Source organism: Monocercomonoides exilis, assembly GCF_001643675.1.
Source record: "Monocercomonoides exilis strain PA203 chromosome Unknown scaffold73-115670, whole genome shotgun sequence".
In the NCBI taxonomy this organism is placed as follows: Eukaryota; Preaxostyla; order Oxymonadida; family Polymastigidae; genus Monocercomonoides; species Monocercomonoides exilis.
In genome coordinates this window covers 61,621-82,198 of record NW_027150618.1, presented here as the reverse complement: position 1 = coordinate 82,198, position 20,578 = coordinate 61,621, and the positions used below count along the sequence as shown (strand labels likewise).

Below are 20,578 nucleotides of genomic sequence, written 5' to 3'. Positions count from 1 at the left end.
CTAGTATTGGAAAATGAATCAATGGATCAAGTGCAATGAGCAACAGATATTTATTAATGAGACTGAAAAAAATTTGGAAATAATATTATAGGGGAAAGAAATTGTTCACTCATAGCTTATTATTTTATTAAACGTTCTTTTTAAAGAGTTTATCTTGTTTTTTACAATATTTGTGAGAAGTTCAAATGTTAGCTGTGATCTTTTATCTAATTATATTTTGTGATAGTCATGTATGTTTATTTGTTTATTATTCTTTCAACTTTTTATTTTTGTGTAGCTCTTGTCAGATAATTCACATGAGTTATTCTATTTCAAGTTTGCACTTATTTTTATAGGTGCTACTGATTAATGTATTTGTATATCTTTGAATTATATTTCATGTTAAGCATCTGGACCAACTGGTTGTGAACATTATTCTGTTTGACAATTTTTAAGTATATGTATTTGTAATTATCTATTTTTTAACAATGAAAATACGAAAGCATTCAAGCAGTACTTGTTCTCATTCTTCGCATAGTGTTTCAAGATCCTCATCAACTACCACCGATTCGAGTGGTGCTAAAATAACCACGATAATAGAGGTTGATGGGTCTGGGCAGACAAAACAAACTATCCGACGAGAGTATCAAGGCAAAGTAACTGAAGACGTTAAGATTATTCCCGGTCGTCAAGAAGGAAGTTTTGAAGGAGGAGTTGTTTCTTCTGACGGAAGAGGAGGAATGCAAATTTCAGGTTGGCATGGGTCAAGTGGACCGGAAGGGACTTCTGTTACAGTTACAACAGCATCTCGGTCCGGTTATTCTCCGTCACATTCTCCTTATTCTCCGGAAAGTCAAATTCAACCTAGATAATTTTTAATTGAGCATTTTGAATTATCGTTGAATGTTTTGAAGAATTTTTAGCGAACATTTTTTTTTTGTTTTTTTGTTGTATGCGAATACTTTTTCAAAAGAACTTATTTTTTCACTCTTGAATCAGAAAAAATTCAAGAAATTTAAATTTTTACAAAAATTGATTTATCTTCAGTTTTATTTTGGCTTTTTATAATTATTTAGCATTTTGATAAAAATAATGAAAAAGAATTGAAATATTTTTATATAAAATGTTAAAACAAAATGCTGTAAGATGCCTTTGAAACACAAATTCAAAAACATGGCGTTCTCCTTGAAAGGTGTTCACAGCAAAGCACGATCAACAAACAAAAGCCAAATTACATAATCAAGGAATTACAATAACAAAAGAATATTCTAATCTCAGCAAAATTTCATAAATTTTTTATTTTTAAAAAGGAAATTTTCTATACTCTTTAAATTATACATTAAAAAGCAATTCAGATAAACAATCTATACAAAAAAATAAAAATAAAAATAATATTTCATTTCTATAGATAAATAATAACCAATAATTTTTAAAAAAAAAAACTTTTAAAAAGCTATTTTATTTTACTTTTGCTTTAATTTATCTCTGCAAAAGCAAATTAATATATAGATAAATTCTTATTCAAGCAGTTTTCCATACTCCGCTATTTTGAATCGTTGATAGTAGTGTAATGCCTTCGCTTCTTTCTCATAACACAAACAGTAACAGCAATTACAATAATAATAACAACAACAACAGAAACGCTCACAGAAACGATGATTGCAACTTGATGTGTTTTAATCGATTTATTTGGGTCATTTTCGTTTGGATCGTCTTTCTTCTGCTTTATTAAAATAACATTACCCGAATGCTTTTTTTCTCCATTAATGATTCCACTTGGGTATGACAAACGGCACACAACTGATGTATACTCATCCACTTCGAACAGAAAAGGAGGAATCTTAACTTTCATTTCTGTCTCATTTGTATATTCTGAAACTGGGCAGTCTGACCATTTCATGTCTGTTCCTTTCCTTTTTTTTGTCGCTTCAAATGTCAGTCCACAAGGAAATAGATACGATCCTTGCACAACGGCTTCAATCTCTTTTTGTCTTTCCTCTTTATTTTGCATTTCATTCTTATTGAAGGCTTCTTCTCTTTTAAGTGTTATGTTCTTAAAAATAGGCGAAAAGAAATACGAATCCATGTTCTCTAAAGCTGTACCGCCTGCTTCAGCTTCCGTAAGCATTCCAAATGGCTTCCCATCCAATCCATCACTTCCAGGTGCCAAAGAACTCAATTTTGTGTAAGCCCAACTAACTTCTCCAGTTTGGCGAAGGTTGCGACGTAGTGAAGGATATTTCTTCCAATTCTCTTCAACTGGATGATTGTTTGTGAAACTGCAATTGTTCATTTCCAGATAAGATGCATCAGAATGAATTGCACCATCGCTGATGTCCGTAAACGTGCTATCGTTGATGGTTGCTTCAAATGCAACACTCAGGTGAAGCAATCCAGACTCCCAAGAACACAACGGATCATCCTCTTCGACAATTCTGTCAACTGTTCCGAATTCTGATTTTATTTCACTGTTTTTATCAAAGTTAAAATTATTCTGAATTAGATTATGAGAATGGTGACACTTTTCAGTTATATTTCCATTTCTTCCGTAAATAACCAATTGAGAAATGGTTACATCTCCTTCATCAAAATTAAACAGTTTGTAAGGAAGCTTCTTTCCTTCTCCGCCAAGCACGTTCTCACCTGTAAGTTCTGTATACCATGGTCGGAACACAACATCATTCATTTGAAAGTTATTACTTGCGTAAATCAAATCGAGCGCATCACCTTCGATAGCATCTGGGTATTCGATGTCAATATGCTTGAAATGAAACTCGTTGTTTATTATTTCAAATACTCCATCAGATGAACCTGCTTTCATGTTCGTTCCTATCCGAATAGTCCCTCTGTTCGGCTCTTCTGAAAAAGATGAATTCGAAGACGCAAAAGATTCAGTTGCAGATGAAATTGTACCATAAATCGATTCTGTAAATGGCTCGTTAACGCAAACTCTTCCGTTGATCAGCATCATAAAATGATGACCTGGTATTCCATGATGATTTCCAGTGCTTATCAGATCACATGGTTCTTCCATTCTTCCACATGTTTTTTCGTTGCTAACTTTATCACCTCCCACATAAATGACTGATGAACAATAGGGCAAACTGTTTGCTTCATCGCTCAAAAGATCAATAATTTTTGTTTCCCCATTTTTCCTTTCTTCCAAAACTACTATACCCTCTTTGCCAAAAATATCTTTCATCTCAAATTTAAACATATCGTCGTCGATCTGCTCTCGCCCTCCGGGCAACGAAATGAAAATGTACTGCCCTTTGTCAGCGCTACAATTTGTGAATGTCATCCAATTAAATACATCAAAAAGTTGACCAATTGCTTCATCGTTAGCTTTAATGTACATTGCCCCTCCTTTTGTTTCCTCGTTTGATTCAAAATTCCTTTTGCGTGCAATTGTTTGTTCACTTCTGCACGAGCAGTTTGTAAAGTATAGATTGTAAAGTGTTTTTCTGCTTTTGCTGTCTCCAATTTCCACATACAGCGCCCCACCAATTTTATGTTCAATTGAATTGCAATTCGAAAATTTTCCTCCAGACCAATAAATTTTTTGGCATCCGCTTAAAATGGTGAAGACAGATTGGGTTTCGCTTGTGGTTGAAATTGAGTCGAGAGCAATATCATTTATTTCAATCTCTACCGAATTAACTGCCAGTATCAACGCACAAGAAGATGAAAAATGTGCAAATATTGATTCTCGCATTTCAAAATTTCCTGATTTACATTCTATTAAGACGCAGTTCAGAGCCTGGTTAGAATCAGTTGAAGTTATATTATCTTTATAAATATAAAATTTTGCTTCTCCATCGCATACAAATAGTCCATTGTCTCGACCACTTTTTCTTGTTGTGTCCACTTTGACTTCGGCACTGCACAATTTCAGATACCCTCCTTTCTTCAAGTTGAATAATCCTTCGCCTTTCTGAGCTTTCATTTCATCCAATACAGTTGTGAGTGAAATTATGCAATTGTCTTTGCCTTTAATCTCAATATGATGATCTTCAATTACTATCGGCTCTGTGTCATATTTATTACACTTTTCCGTCGTGAAGATTGAAAATGGTCTTCCTGGGAGGCTATTGGCAATCGCTTGCTTCAGCGTTTTACACGGAGCCTTTTCGTGTTTTCCGCATTCAGCGCTGTCCACTCCATTTTCTGCATCCACATTCAATTCCAATGAATCTTCTCTTAGCCATTCATCGTGAAACATCTCTGATCCGTCCTTTTTCATTACACATACCCGATTCTTCGTTGTCGTGCTAAAGCACTTTTCGTCAAAAGGCGTTTTGTTCTCCTCCGCTTTCCCTTTACAACAAAGAGTCATGTCTTTCCCTCCAATGTCTGCTTTATTGTTACTAAAAAGGCAGTTCTTAAATATGATAGCATCTCCTTTGATCTCTTCCTCTCCAAAAATTGCTTCGACTCCACCACTCTTCTTTGCTTGGCATTCTTCAAATGACACGTTTGTGCATTCAAATCCTGCCATCTGTGTTAAATCATAAATCATCAGCCCTCCGCCATCTTCGATTGCCTTGCACTGGTAAAACACCATATTCTCCAATTTAACTTTTCCTTTTGTCGCTCCAATCATTATGCCTCCCCCTTTGGTTGCTTCTCCAAAGCTGATCACCGTGTCAAAAATATTCAGAATACTTTCCGGATGCAGCATCTCAAAATAGAAGCAACTTCCTTTTTCTGACTCTGACGATTTCACTGAATCAAATAAACACTTCGAAATAGTAATCATTACTTTCTCTTCTGCACGACTACAAGCCTCAAGCAAAGCGGGTCCATCTGAATTCCGTCTTATCCCAATCATTTCGCTTTTCTCTAATGTGAATGAAGATGGAAGTTTCAGTGCACATTCTTTTTCCAATTTCATGCTCCAAATGGTTAATGCATTCAGTTTTGACAGCTCAACATTCTCAGAAATGTGCAGTAAGTTTGCTTCTGAAAGATAATAATAGTCTGGCAAAAATTTTACCTCGTCAATCAAGACTTTACCATCAGTAATTCTCAAGATAGAAAATGTGGTGTAATCATCGATCCACTCATTAATTATCATGCTACAATCCCTTAATGTTAAATCCCCATGAGCTCCTTTCGAAAGAATAACTGCTGATTCTTCATTGGTATCTTTAGGAAAATACTGTTTTGTTTCAAAAATCAAAAAATTAATGTTCAAATGTTCCATATTCAAGGTTTTCTCATTTGTCAGGTGGAACTTCCCTTTTGTTGCCAACTCATTCAAGTCAAATGTAATATTTCTTCTTATTCCTTGTTTTGATGCTGTTGTTAATGTTAACTTGAAATCATTGGAAAACAAAAAACCATAAGGAACATCAGCTGAATCAACAATCTTCAAAGTTTCTTCTTCATTCCCCTTTCCTATCAGCTCCAATCCTTTTCCAATTGTTTTGCAAGGATTATTTTCTGTTCCGCAGTCCTGAAAAGAATCATTTCCTTTCTCCGAAAGAAAAACTTCTTTTGAGACAGTTGCATATGTTCTATAATTGATGTCATCGAAATCAGAGAAAATATATGCGTGTAAGCAAATCAAAATAAAGAGCAATAAGCTCATTGTCCGAAATGAAAATGAGATATTTGATCAATGATTATATAAATGATAAAATCAAAATATCAAAGAAAAAAAAACGAGGAAAAATTATTAGATTAATAAAATAATCAATGATTTATTCCAAATTTTTTCTTCAATCGTATGATTACAATCCTAACATTAAAATGAAAAAAAATCTTAAGAAAAATTTAAAGGAACAAATATCGCATAAATTACCGGACAAGATGCATTTAACAATAACCGAAAGAGGAATAATTTTGTTAATTTTCCTCAAAATACATCTCGTTAATACAAACTCAAATGATAAACGAGACTTTCAAAACTTCCTCGGTAATGCTCAGAAAAAATTATTTTTGAAATTTCGGAGAAACTCAAAATCATGTTTCTCCGAGATTTTAATAAATAATTTTTTCTGAGCACAAATAAAGATATTTTGAAAGTTTTATATTTCAAATGAATTAGTATTGATGAGATATATTTTGAGGAAAATTATCAGAATTTTTCTTCTTGCGGTTATTGAGATATCGATCTTGTCCGGTATTTTTTGCGATGTCCTGTATTTTTTGTGCAAACTGTATTATTATTGAGGTTTTTGCGAAATCGATCTTGTCCGGTATTTTTTGTACAATCTGTAAATTGAAGACTATTTATAAAAATTATTTTCTTTTATTTTCTGATATTGAAATTCAATTAGCACAAAGTATTTCTTTAAGTACATAAAAAATATATCAAATATTTAAAAGAAAAGAAAAAAGAAAATGTTACAGTCAAATTTGTTTTCGCCTTTGAAGCTCAATTTGTTATATTTGTTTTATCTTTCGATTTTGATATATGGGTTATTCTTTTTGAAAAGTCGCAAATGTTAAATTTTCAAATAAATCAAAATATTCATATTTTGCCAAAATTTCTGTTCCCGCTTACGAATCTTCCCAAGAATTCATGAAATAGCATTATCAAGTAATAGATTCCACATCAGTGAATTTGGTGAATGTTAACAAAAATTCGAGAAAAATATAAAAGTTTTGATTTATTTGAAAATTAAACATTTGCGACTTTTCAAAAAGAATAACCCATATGAATTATAAAATAAACGAATTGCAACAAAACAAATTCTGGATGACACAAAAGTTAAAATATTTTTGTAATTATTGACGAAGTTCATGGGTTGCAGCTCTTCCTTATCAGTACCAATGTTTAACCCTGATCAGTTCAAAACAATTGGAGAGATTCCAACTGGATTTTGTGCGATATCTGTATAGAAAAAACTTTGAATGCATTGTGTGGAACATTATTCAAAAAGCAGATATTATCGTCTCAAATATGGAGTAATATTTATTTGACCGAAAAAATCACAATCGTTTAAAACTTATTCTGATTCAAGTGATTTTTTTTTCACCATTTGCACCAAAAATAATTCTATTCCGAAAAAAAATAGTTCGATTTCGGAAATTATAATTCAAATTTTCAAATAATTAATTTGATTTCGAAATGAATATTTTTTTTGTTTTGTGATATTAATAACTTACGTTTTGTTGTAAAAATGCTCTTGATTTTCATCTTGCGAGCACACTTTGTTCTTGAATATTTAATAAATGATGCATTTCCTTTTTAAAAAATTGTTTCATTTTAATTGAAAATATTATAATTTGAAGTTAATTCGAAAAGAAAATGAATTCATTTTCATTTTTGAAAAATCGAAATTTTTAAAAATTTTACTAATGAAACAAAAAATTTTATTGGCAAAAAATTCTAGTCTTTTGAAATTCAATAAATGTGATTGAAAATTCACTATTTCCTAAACGATATTTAAAATATTGAATTATTTGCTATTAATTTTTCATCAGAGTGATGATTTTTTTTCAAAAAATTATTTTTCAAAAAATTGATTTATTGATTGTTTCAATTTAAAAAAACGGTTTTTTTAGAGTTTTTATATTTAACTGGTGAAAAATTAACTTGACATTTTCCGAAATCCATCAAAAAAAAATTAAAAATTTCAGTTGAAAATGAATTTCGAAATCGAATTATTCTTTTTCGAAATAGAAATATTTATTCCGAATTTGAATTGTTTTTTTCCGAAAATAAATTTCTATTTTTTGATATAGAATTATTTTTAGTGTCTTATTCAAATTTAATAAACTTATTATTCAAAATTGTTTAATTTATTATTCAAAATTAATGAACTTATTATTCGAAATTATTAAACTTCTTATTCATAATTAATAAAAATGAGTTTTTTTTGAAAAAAAATTTTTGTGAAAAACTAGTTTTTGGCTGTATATCAAAAAATATTGAAAATATTATATTCTCTCAATATTCGGAATATATATGAGAATTTGAACCCAAATTTTAATTACAGTATATACCGGATATAATCACGTCGAATATAATCACATTCATTTATTGTCACTTCTTTCGATGCACCGACATTTTTTGCTTGTTTTTCATTCATTTTCCATCTCATTTATTCACAGGACTGAAAATATCCAATCACATTTTTTATTTTTTTATGTAATATTTTCCATAAAAAATCGATTATTTCATCAAAAAATTTCAATTTATCGCTTTTTCAAAAATGCTCTCGAAAAAGTCTCAATAATGTGCATTAATGAAAAAAATTGTATATGAATCAGAAAAACGAGTAGTTGAAAAGAATTTTCAAAAATGAAAATTTCAACCAAAAAATTAAATTTATCTATAAATTTTTTATGATTTTTATCTGTGTAAAGTTTCATCGTGTATAATCACAATCGGATATAGTCACAAAAAGTTGTGCAAAAACCGATGTTTTTATATCCGATTTCGACTGTATTTGGAATAAACATGAGAATTTCTGATTTTTCAGTAAAAAATCATTATCCACGAAATCGGATAATTTTCAAATGAATTAACCTCACATTATTTAATAACACATCATTCAATCAAGAAAAGTTACATATATATATATATATTCAGAAGATCAATTAAACAAATGATGAATCCTAAAAGTGCATAAAAAGGTTCATTCACAGAAAATTAATTCATGTATTCATTTTGTAGAATTGATGCAAATAACTTTTCTTGATTGAATGATGTATTATCAAACAATGAGAGGTTAATTCATAAGAAAATTATCCTATTTCCATTGTGATGACTTTTTTCTGAAAAATCAAAAAATTTCATCTTTATTCACAAGAAATAAAAATCAGGGTTCAATTTTTCATCCTTTTGCAGAATAATGAAAAAACAAAACATTTTAATTACTTTTCGACTCTCACCCAGTGATTTTATTGTGTCGAAATTTTTTTCTTAAATTTTCTTAATTTCATTAATTTCGAATTAGAAGTTTTCCAATTTCAAATAAAAAGTGAATCAATATTGAATAATAAATTGTGTATATATTATTTTTTCTGCGAAAATTTACGATAAGAAATTTTCATTTGAGAATTTGTTAATTAACTCCGAATTGTTTGACTCCTTTTAAAGATAATTTATTTCTAAATATAAGCTCAAACACTGTCATTTGAAACAATTTTCATGCTTTTTTTCTTCAAATGAATGATTCCTCACTAAAGAAATAAAACCATTGAAGAATTTACACTCCGAAATAAGTTTTAATTACTAATATTATCACCCATTGCAATAATCATCTCTTATATGGCCTCTTTTAATCTAATAATGATTTCACGTATTAATGTCAATGTTAAATAATTGAAAAAATGTTATTATTAATGATGAATAACAAAACAAACTAATTTGAAAACGATTGATTCACTTTTTTCTGTTCGTAGATAAAAATACGAAAAATTTTTTTTTTTTTTTTTTTTTTTTTTTTTTTTTTTTTTTTTTTTTTTTTTTTTTTTTTTTTGGAATTGAAAAACACTCAATTAAAAAAACATTAACTTTTATATGGGTCATTATTTTTCATATCGTAACTTTGTTCGAAGAAAGATCTTTATTTTAATAATTGTGGTATGTTGAATTTAAAGTTAAAATATATGTTAATAAAAGCAGTGCTAAAAAATCTTGAATGAATATATAAACAAAATGGAGAATTTAAGGATATTTAGAAAATTCCATTATAATAATAATTTATACAAGAATTTTTATCATTACAATAATTTGACATCACGATGCCCAGCAAGTTCAGTTATTGCTTAAAGAAGATAATAATTTAAGTATGCTGAATGAAATATTTTTTTATTGATTACAATTACATATCATCTGAATTTAAATGATGAATTCATTTATCATATTTTTATGTGAAAAAGCAAATTTGATATTTTCATAGGTTAATATTTTAAGACCTTGTAAAAGTTTTGAACAACGCATATTCGATTAAGGATGATTAAGGAGGTTGAAGAGAAGTGATTACATTGAAAGTTGAAAGATAGAAATGAAATGAAGATAATTGAGGCAGAAGAGGTGAAGAGGATAATATGGATTTGAAAGCTTGAATGGTTGTTTTTTCATAATTGAAACAAGATTTTTTCATGCTTTGGTTTCTGAACATTTCGGCATTATCTTGAAGAAGATATGATTTCACCTCAGAATATTAATTAAAAACTGTTTCTTTAAGAATGGGAAATGCAATATGCTTTTCTTTTTACATAGATGATGGAAGAGAAGAGGAGGTGAGAAAAGCGGAGATTTCAAGACAAAAGTTGACAAAATAAAAGGAGAATAAAGGTCTGAAATTTTTAATTGTGATTTTATTCGACACATTTTGAAATATGATGTAAAGTCTTTCTTTTTATTTGTAAGAACAAAAGCATTTTTGCTGGAGTTTTTGCAAAACTTCAAGGGAGTGAAATTTCATCAAACGATTGAAAGTTAAGGTCAATCAGCGGAATCAGCTTGGAAAAGAGCTTGATGGGATCATTCTTTATATAAGGTATTGGCTGAGAAAAGGTTTTTTAATACATTAACTACAATATTCATTTATTAAATTTCAGAAAGAAGCGGATAAAGATTAACGCTTATTGGGACTTTGATAAATATTTCATTGAATAGACGTGGTTGAGAAGGAGAGATGAATTTTGGGAGGTTTTTAAAGAGGGGAGGGAAAGATGTGACAGATTAGGAGTGAAAGAGAATGTGGAGGAGGAATAGGAGGATAGGGAAGGGGAAGAGATGAAGAAGGAGGAAGAGCGGGAGAAAGAGAAGAAGACAGAAAATGCATTGATGTGAACATTTTTGTGGCAGAATCGAGTTTTTCCTCTTTTTGTATCTCATCAGCCCCATTCCTCTCGTCACCTTCCATTCCCCTTATGTCCCTCTCCAAATTATCATTTTTCAATATCTCAACAGCAAATGAGGCATGTTCACCTTCAACAACTACATTATCACAAGCATCAAGTTTTATGAATAGTTGCTCATTTTCGTCAGTGTGTGATGCATATGATGGTGGGATTGTTCCCTCTCTCAACAACCCCTTGGATTCCTTGACTGCCTCAAACACATCATTCATTGGATGCTGCCGGACAAGGAATGTTGAATGTGAAGGAACTGCAGAGGTACCATTGAAGCCAGACAGACAGAACGAAACGGATAATGGAGCAAATTCGTTTATTTGGTGCGAATGGAATGGATCAAATGTAGAAGGGAATAAAAATTAAAACGCTGATGATGATTCTTATGGTGGAGCAATTTGCGTGTTCAGCTTATCGTCTGGAATTCTTTCAGTGAAATGCTATTCGTTCAGTGGATGAGAAGCGTATTATTCTGGAGGAGGCATTCTTCGCTACAACATCAAATCTGCTGATATTACAAATAACACATTCGACTCATGCACTGCTCGAACATGGATTGGAGGATGGATATGTGTTTATACAACTTCAGCATGCACTCGAATCAGCGGATGTGAATTTCGGAGATGTTCTTCTTATGGCTGGGGAGGAGGACTTTATCTTGATAATTTTCAGGTTTCAGGAACAGGATGTATTGAAGCAGAAAATGAGGGAAAGGAGAGTGCGTGAGTATTTGACTGCAGCCCAAAATCATGTTCACTTACAAGCACTGACAGTGGTGGTATGCTTTGGAAAAAAATTCCTATTCAAGATAAGATTATAAGCATTCAATTTATTTAATGTTCAGCAACTGCAAATGGAGGAGGTTTGAGATTGCATCCAAACAGACCAACAGAACCTGATGATGGAATCTATTGTTATTTCCTTTTCTTTCATGAATGCAAATGCTCTGCCAATACTCCATATGGACATGATGTTGAATATGCAGATTATTACGGTCTTTGTTTTGAGTCAGGAAATCCGTTCAAAGAATGCTATACAACGAATACAGATGAGAAGAGAATGTGCTATGCCTACCATTATACTGGGAGCAGCTGGTATTATCAGCACACGGAAAAGAAGGATTGGCTGAAGGACAAGACGATATTCGTTTCAGTGAGTGGAAATGTCCTGAATGATCCGTGTGGGGCAAATGAAACATTTCCTTGTCTGACGGTGAAGAAGGCCTTTGAGATGTGTGAGGTGCAGATTAGCTTGGCAATCACTCTGATGGAAGGGAATCATCAAAGCGAGGAGGCAACGATCGAGATAGGGACACAGAAGATTTCAGTCCTCGTGAATGAAAGGGAGCGCTTTGTCGAATATATAAGAAAAGAATGAAATTGATGAATGAAAGAAGAAGAAAGTTGAAAAGAAGAAATTGCAGATGCAAGGCAAAAGGAAAAGAGAAGTGGAATTTGGTGGATGTGAGAGTTCTGTCAAAAATACAAGAGATAATATCGTGCAAGAATGATCAGAGATAAGCAGAAGAATCTCGTTTGACGAATTTATTCATTGATTACTTCACGGACGTGATTTAATTTGATGATCTATTCCAGCAATGTGTTTCCAATAAAAATGAATCAAACTCAAAATATGTTTTTCTTTTGTTTTCGGTTTTAATAAACCAGAAAAATGAACATGTGATCGGTATATATCTTTCTATTCAGTCTAGAACTTGCATTCTGTTGATGAACGAAATGAAGCAAAGCAGTATGAAAGTGACTTTTTTTAGCTTTCATTGAGTTCACTTGTTTTTTCTCACTTTTTCTGCATTTCACCAATTCGCAGATCAATTGAAATAGAAAAATTGAAATCACAAAAGAAAATCAAATGTTTAATGAGACTTTAAAAATTTTTGTTTTTTTATTTTCAATTCCAATGTTCAAATGTTTCAAGTTTAAAATGATCTCTAAAAATTTTCGAACATACTCATAATAAAATCACATTTATGAGGTTCACATTTCAAAAATAATTAATACTTCAAAAAAACTTATGAAGAAAATGTTCGAAAGGAAACAATTTTGAAATACAACAAAAAAAAGAAAAAAATTGATGAAACATTAGAGTATTCTAATTATTCCAAAAAAAAACGATATTTTCATCGTCATTAAATCATTCATCTTCAACTTTGTTGTTCACATTTTCTGCCTCAATTATCTTCATTTCATTTCTATCTTTCAACTTTCAATGTAATCACTTCTCTTCAACCTCCTTAATCATCCTTAATCGAATATGCGTTGTTCAAAACTTTTACAAGGTCTTAAAATATTAACCTATGAAAATATCAAATTTGCTTTTTCACATAAAAATATGATAAATGAATTCATCATTTAAATTCAGATGATATGTAATTGTAATCAATAAAAAAATTATTTCATTCAGCATACTTAAATTATTATCTTCTTTAAGCAATAACTGAACTTGCTGGGCATCGTGATGTCAAATTATTGTAATGATAAAAATTCTTGTATAAATTATTATTATAATGGAATTTTCTAAATATCCTTAAATTCTCCATTTTGTTTATATATTCATTCAAGATTTTTTAGCACTGCTTTTATTAACATATATTTTAACTTTAAATTCAACATACCACAATTATTAAAATAAAGATCTTTCTTCGAACAAAGTTACGATATGAAAAATAATGACACATATGTCAATCTTTTTGAAAAGTCACAAACGTCCGTTTTTATGCTTTAATTGAAAACCACATTGTTTTTCACAATTTTTGAGATGTGCACTTAAAACTCTGCCATAGAAAAGGCAAACATCATACAATATTTTATTCACTAAATGGATGGCCTTTTGGAGATAAATAAAAAGCTTGAAGTGAAGACTGAAAAAATTAAAGAGATGTTCAGATAAAACAAAAAAAAACTGTTGCAACCATAAAAAAAGAATAAGACTCATATTCTCCTCAATTGAGAAAGAGAGAATTTGGGTAATTATTTTTGGGATCGTAAAAAATTTCGATGTCATTGAAAATTTTATCTTTGCTATTTTTGCCTTTTTCTAATTTTCAATTATATTGTTTTAATATCCATGAAATTTCTAACCGTGAGATTGTTAAAAATTCGGAAATTGTTCCATGTTTACAAAAACATCTTTGAAGGAATACTTAATTCGTTATGGGACAGATCAACAGTTTTTCAATCTTTTCACTTCTCAACAGAGAAAATGAATCCACACAAGTTACGCAATTCTCTGTTCCTGTGCTCATCAGCCACGCTCACCATTGACAGATTCGAGTTTTGGAACAGCAGCAGCTTAAATGTTGAGTACAGGATCATTTACGTAACAAATGGGAAAGCTGAATTGAATGGATGCAAAATGAAGGACTTTGTAATGGGAAATGCTGAGATTATTGCACTTGACGGAAACGATGCTGAGTGTTCAATTGAAGGAATGGAAATGTCAAAGCTGAGCAGAGAAGGAGAAGGATCACTGCCTTTGGTTGCGAGAGGGAAAATTTTGGAGGTTGAGAACAGCGGCATTGAGAATTCAACAATGCTCAACAGCAGCCACATTACAATTAATCCACTTGCAAATGGTCTTCTGAAGAATGTGACATTTACAAATCAGAGCAGAACAAACAGTAATTGAGGAGTGATAATGGGCGAATTGTGTGCTGGCGAGGTGTTGAGTGTGGAGAACTGCTCATTTATTCGCTGTATTTGCTATTCTGGGAGAACGATTGGAGGGTGCGTGCTGATGGATGTAAAAGAAAATGGCGCATTCCGATTCGAGAGAACCAAAGTGGAGTTCTGCATTGTGTCCAGCGGAGATGGATTTAGCAGAGGGCTGTTCCTCACATTCACCTCTTCACACGTCGATTACTCGATGAGGAACAACACGTTCGAGAACAAAAGCAATGATATTTTGAAGAAATGGAAAGTTCGAGCTGGTTGAAGGAAGTCGCTCAACCACCCTTTCATTTTCCAAGCTTTGCTTTGTGCTTCCATCGTCTCCCAATCCTTCACCTGAAATGAGTTCTCTTATTGAAGATAGCATTGGTCAATGCTCATTCTTAGATTGCACATTTGAACAAGGAAGCAGCAGTAATTCCAACCCTTCGAAATGGATTGTTTCAGGAGGTGGAGGAGTTGTTCACTTTGACTCCTGCACTTTCAGCAATATTCCATTTCAGACAGCTGGGGTTGTTTTTATTGATGGAGCATCGCTTTTGTTGGAGGCCTGCAGCTTTTCTTCTATCTCTTCTGACGCACGAAAGGGTTTGATAACTGGAAGCGGGAATTGCGATATAACGCTGAAGGATACAGGATTTGCGAATTGCGAGACGACAAATGGACATGTGTTGGAGATGACTCGACCGAAGTCTGTTGAAATCTCAGGGGCATGCACATTCGAAGGATGCACTTCGACAGAAGGGGATGGAGAGGCTCTTTATTGTTTTCTGGAGAGAGAAGGATCTTTGACTATGAACAAAACATCAATTGTGTCTTGTGAAGTGAATCAGATTAATGGGAGAGGAGGCGGAATCTATCTCGATTTGAGGGAGAATGTCAATGTCTATTTATTTTCTGATTTAACATTCAGCGGAAATGAGGCGTTTGAAGGGAAAGACATGTTTGTGAGAAGCGCTGATTTGAACGCGTCAATCATTCCATCTCTGTTTGATTTCGAGTATTTTGGAGCAGACGGAGAGACAAAAGTCGATCTGAAAGGAAGAGATGAAACACATTTTATGAGCGCATCTGCGGATCTGCTGTATTTTTTGGTGAAATATTCTTCATCGACAATAAGCGTTGGATCGGCTGGAATCGACTTTATCTGGTGTGAAAAGGCAGAAACACCTTGTCACTCGTTGTGGTGGGGCATCAACAACTTGCAAGCAATTGAAGACTCGCAGTCGTGCTTTGTTGAAATTCTGGATGAAGTGGCAATATGCGAGCGCTATGAATTTGTCCTTTCTCAGCTCAGCATTGGATTGCCTGCCGCAGCTGCTTCACCTGCATTTTCCGAACTGTCGATTTCTCAAACAACAGACGGCTCGAGCCAGTAGATTTTCAGCTCGAATAATTCGCTTTCGTTTTGTTCTGTGCAGTTCCATCTGCCTGCGTTCTTCTCAAATGGACAGTCTTCTGTTGTTTCATCGTCTGACGGATATCTCACCTTCAACTCAACCTCGTTCCATTCGGATGCCACTTCTGCGCTGGAATATGTTCTGCTGTCGAACAAAGGAGGAACAGCTGAGCTGCTGAATGTGTCTGTTTCTTCGTTAGTGTTTGCACGCTTCCCCTTCGCGCTTTCGTCTTATGTCACGCTCGAGGAGTGCTGCTTTCACAGCATTTGCTCTCCCACAGGCACAGATGGCGGTGCAATGTCTGTCTGTCTGGAGCGATCAGACCTGCTGCGCGTGAAGAGCTGCCGAGCTAAGCTGTGCAAATGCTCCACAGGAAGAGGCATAGGAGGGTTTTTATATGCAGATTGCTCGAAATCGACAGCAACAGCACCACTACGATTTGAAGGTGAAATGGCGTTTGAGAGAAATGATGCGCAGCTAGGCAAAAACATATTTATTGCATCTACTGAATTGATCTCGTCAGTCTCTTTGGCAATGTTTGCCTTCTCATTCGAGGCAATGAAGGGCGACAGCAACGCATTTGTGGGGATTGAAGGAGAAAGCGAAGAACTGGATTTATTCAGATATTTGGTTTCTTATTCCTCGGCTTCAATTTTTCTATCGGAAGACGGAGAGGATGCGATGAGACATGGAAGCACAGATGATCCATGCTGCTCGTTCTGGAAAGGGATGCAGCAGATCAGCAACGAGGCCTTGCCAAAGCTCATTTCCATTACCAAATCCACTGAAGTTGCCAACACCTTCACTCTCTCCAACTTCACCATCTAATCAAACTCATTGGAAGAAGAAGAAAAACGGGAGTCGAAGCTTCTGTTTATAGAAAAGGCAGGAGAAGTATCTGAGCCGTTTTTGTATGAGAAGGCGAGCTTTCGTTGAAGCTTATAACACTTGTAATTGTATCATCCTTCAACAATTCGGCAACAGCTTTGGTTCAGTGCGAGGATGGGGTGCTGAGTCTGGCGCAGTGTGTGTTTGGAACAGAAGCAGGGCTTGGTGGAATGCGGCAGAGCAGGTGCAGTTTTGTTGTCTGCTTGAAAGGGAAACTTTCACTTGTAGATGTGTCAGTGGAGTCGACCAGCATCGCGAAAAGCGCAATTATAATAGGCGCAGGTGTTTGTGAGCTCAAGAACTTCACATGCTCGTTTGTAAACATTTCAGATGGGAGCATCTTCGAGGTTATTGAAGATGATGAACAACAAATATGCGCGAATGAATGAAAATAATGAAAGATGAATGAAAACGAGTTATTCATGATGGTTTGTGAAATCGAACAAAAATCTGTTTTTAATTTCGACTGTCACATGTGAAAAGAATTTAATTGTTAATTGGATGAATTCCTTAATGTTTTCTAGTTAAGAAATAATAAAATCATGATTCTTGAAGTTTCATTTTCACTTTTATTCTTGAAATAAATGAATATCATTGGAAAAAATTAAACATGTTCATTTAAGTCTTATATTAATTCATATTTTCAACAAATATGAAAAAAAGTGTAAAGATCATTATCAGAAACTGAATTGTTTTCAACAAGGAAAGTTTGTTGATCACGTAAATCGATCAGATATCAAAAAGACAATCTATTAATAATAAGCATGTTGAACTTCATATATGCGCACCTGGGAAATATCACACCGTATCCAGGTCCGGAAAAAACAACGATCAGTTGTTTTTTCTATTGTGTGATATCTTGTCTCACATTCTTCCAACAGAATGAAAGCTAAGCATACGCAAAAATGAGCTTATTAATCAATAAAAAAGTCATCATTGATTGGAGACGAAAATGCAGACGAATCTCGAACAAGATTGCACCTTCTTTTAAGCATGCTATTTGAAAAACTTGAAAAATTCAAACATTGCGATTCTTGTTGTTTTTGTGAAACAATCCTTTGTGATTTCACTTTCTCCTTCTTGATGGAAAATTCAAGAGCTATTAATAAACGCTGAGGAATAAAGCTAACAGCAGATCCGCATATGCTTGTTCCTCGACTTTCAAAATATAAATAATCTCTGAGATGCGGAATGATTAAAGAGGAATATGAATTGTTGTTTGTTGATATGTATTCTTCGAAAAATCTCTGAACGATTGTGTTATAAGAGTTATTCTTCTTCATTTTTTCAGTAGCGATTGAATCTGATGACAAGTGCAATTGTGATTTTTTCAAAGATGAAGAAGAAAATGAGTTTGCATTCTTTTGGAAAAATGTGATTAAATCAGATGCACTTTCAAGTTTTTCGTTTGATAAATGATTCCGAATAATATTGACAAGCATTCCAAACTCTCCATCGCAAAGATTCTTGCCATGGTGTTCCGCAAAGAAGCTAACTTCGCGTTTTGAGTTTCGGAAGAAAGTTGTTTTGTGAGAGAGAAGAAAGTTCAGAACAAATTTGTTTTTGTTGTGAGCTCCTGAATCACAAAAAAACTTAAACATTTTTGTATGTTTGTAAGCTGATCTGGACAACACAGATGTTAGACAGTTGATAATGAAAGTATGATCATTGTTTGGATTATCAGACAAAAAGTTGTAAATTTTTTTGTTGAAAACACAATTTCTCTTCTGAAAAGTGATTATTGCAAAGTGAGAAACTTGACGATAGCTGTAAAAATCATCTTGAACCTGAGTCGCTGTTATCGGTGTCCTCCACTTCTCTTTAAAATCAAAAAGACAAATCACCTCACTTTCTTTTAAAGAAGATAAACTGTTATTGAAATGATCACGTTGCCAATGAGCAAACACCTGATGTTTTTTCAAAAGCCTGTGAGCAATTTCTTCGTCTTTTTGAAGCTTTCCACCTTGATTAAGAGTTTTCCTCTTGTTTTCGATTTGTTCAAGCATGTTGCATAATTTACACATGTCAGTTCTTCTCTTTGCTTTGCAAAATTGAACAGTCATTTTATAGAATTGTGACAACGACATTTCTATTCCCGTTTGTCCCATAAATTCTTTCCAAAGTTGGTTTTTTGGCTTGAAAATGAGTCTTTTCTGAAATGGAGAGAAAACTCGAACACCTTCTTATCTTTGAACCATTGAAGGAGATAGTGAAGAGCTTCTTTCTTGTGTAGTCATTTTCTCTGTAAAATGTGAGGATCTTTGCATGGCCCCAAGAACTGCTTCTTTGAAAGACTTGGAATTAGTCACAGAAATATTTTCATGAGTGATTGAAGTGTCAACTCCTCCTTTAGTCATTTTCAAAGTTTCATTTCCAACTTTATTTTTCTTGTAAATTGATAAAGATGGCTAAAACCCATCTGTTAATAATGACTTCCATTTTTCAATTAGTTTTTTCTCTTCGAAATTGTCAATATCAAAGTCGTCACATAATTGCTATGTTGAGTTCATACTGTTTGTTCGACGAACAAGAGCCACATAATGTCCAGAAATATTCTGCAATGGTTTGTGTTAAATTACTCCAACAAGATCGTATTTAACAACTCTTCCGCAATTCTCATTTTCAATTGAGAATTTTTCTCTCTGATGATACACAACTGAACTTTTGTGTATTTTGGTATCAGAAAATATTATTAATGAAAGCTCTGGAGTGTTGCTGATATCTGAACATTTTTCATGAGACAGTGCAATAACTGAAGGAAATGAATTACAAAACAAGTTTCGGATTACACTTGAATGTTTTTTGCAGGTTGAACAAAAAAAATTCTGTTTGAATCGTCCAACATTTCTGTAGTGAATTCTTTTCTCAAACCTTTGCAGGGAGAAAAACTGTAAATTACTTTCACAAATGTTTCATCGTTTTGTTGAATTGACTCCTCCCCACATGAACAACATTTAGAAGAATACGATGTGGGAAAAATGAAGTCTCTTTTTTGAATACAACTATTTCATAGTAAAATATTAGTCATTTTCGTATAGGCATCCGAAATGTTTTGAGGTTGTCTTGCTTCATAACAACAACATTGTTCCCATTGATCTACAAATTCATTGTTCCAACTGAAGGAGAATCCATTCACTTTTTGAATTTCATAGCAAATTTGTAATATTTTGGATGATAATTGAGTCTTTTGTTCCATTTTTGTAATTTCGTTTTCACGATGTGGTAATGCAGCAGATAGGCATTGTAACAATGAAGATAAGCAACACGTATTCCCTAAATTTTTCATTCCTTTTGAGTGTGTTGGATTATCAGAAGCTTTCAATGTAGTCATGTTACTTGATATTTGATTAAAATTGGACGTTGTATCTTTGCAGTTTTCACACAAAGACTGTTTTCCTCTTGAAGAAAAACTGAAAAGCAAAGGAGAACAATAAGGCTGTAGATCTGTGGGATTGAACATTTTTTCTTTTTCGTTCATTTCTCTGTTTTGATCATTAATACAAATGTCTTTGTCCCACTCCTCTTCATTGAAATGCTTATCAAAACATTCTTTTTTCTTTTGTTTGCTCGTTAAATGCATGGAAGTTGATGCTTCACTTGAATTGGAAAGCATCCAATTGTTCCCTAATTCCCATTCTTTGTGTCTCAATCCTAAAAATAAAAGTTTAATAATTTTTTAATAATGAAAAAAATTAATAAAAAAACCTCTTTTGCTTCGGGGAAGAGTCGGAGATAAAGCGTATGTAACAATTCCATGATTTTTTTCCAGCACTCTCTATGCGTGGCTCACTTTTCCTTGTGTAA

General features: G+C 32.9%; 3 protein-coding genes across 3 annotated transcripts; 2 read left to right on the top strand and 1 right to left on the bottom strand.

Annotated features, from left to right (window-relative positions):
• The first annotated feature begins 208 nt into the window (after positions 1 to 208).
• Positions 209 to 1,262, top strand: MONOS_13006 (uncharacterized protein). The gene is made up of 4 exons (XM_067865678.1): positions 209 to 230; positions 278 to 315; positions 387 to 418; positions 483 to 1,262. The coding sequence occupies exons 2-4, from the start codon at positions 297 to 299 to the stop codon at positions 849 to 851; spliced, it is 420 nt and encodes a 139-aa protein (XP_067718767.1). The 5' UTR covers positions 209 to 230; positions 278 to 296; the 3' UTR covers positions 852 to 1,262.
• MONOS_13007 (uncharacterized protein) lies at positions 1,027 to 5,056 on the bottom strand (the record flags this gene model as incomplete). Its single annotated transcript, XM_067865679.1, has 1 exon — positions 1,027 to 5,056. One exon carries the CDS (start codon positions 5,054 to 5,056, stop codon positions 1,523 to 1,525), a length of 3,534 nt encoding a protein of 1,177 aa, XP_067718766.1. The 3' UTR covers positions 1,027 to 1,522.
• Positions 5,057 to 14,019: 8,963 nt separating this feature from the next.
• Positions 14,020 to 16,714, top strand: MONOS_18384 (uncharacterized protein; the record flags this gene model as incomplete). Its single annotated transcript, XM_067871400.1, has 4 exons — positions 14,020 to 14,406; positions 14,479 to 14,736; positions 14,786 to 15,766; positions 15,908 to 16,714. The coding sequence occupies 4 exons, from the start codon at positions 14,020 to 14,022 to the stop codon at positions 16,712 to 16,714; spliced, it is 2,433 nt and encodes an 810-aa protein (XP_067718765.1).
• Positions 16,715 to 20,578: the final 3,864 nt, after the last annotated feature.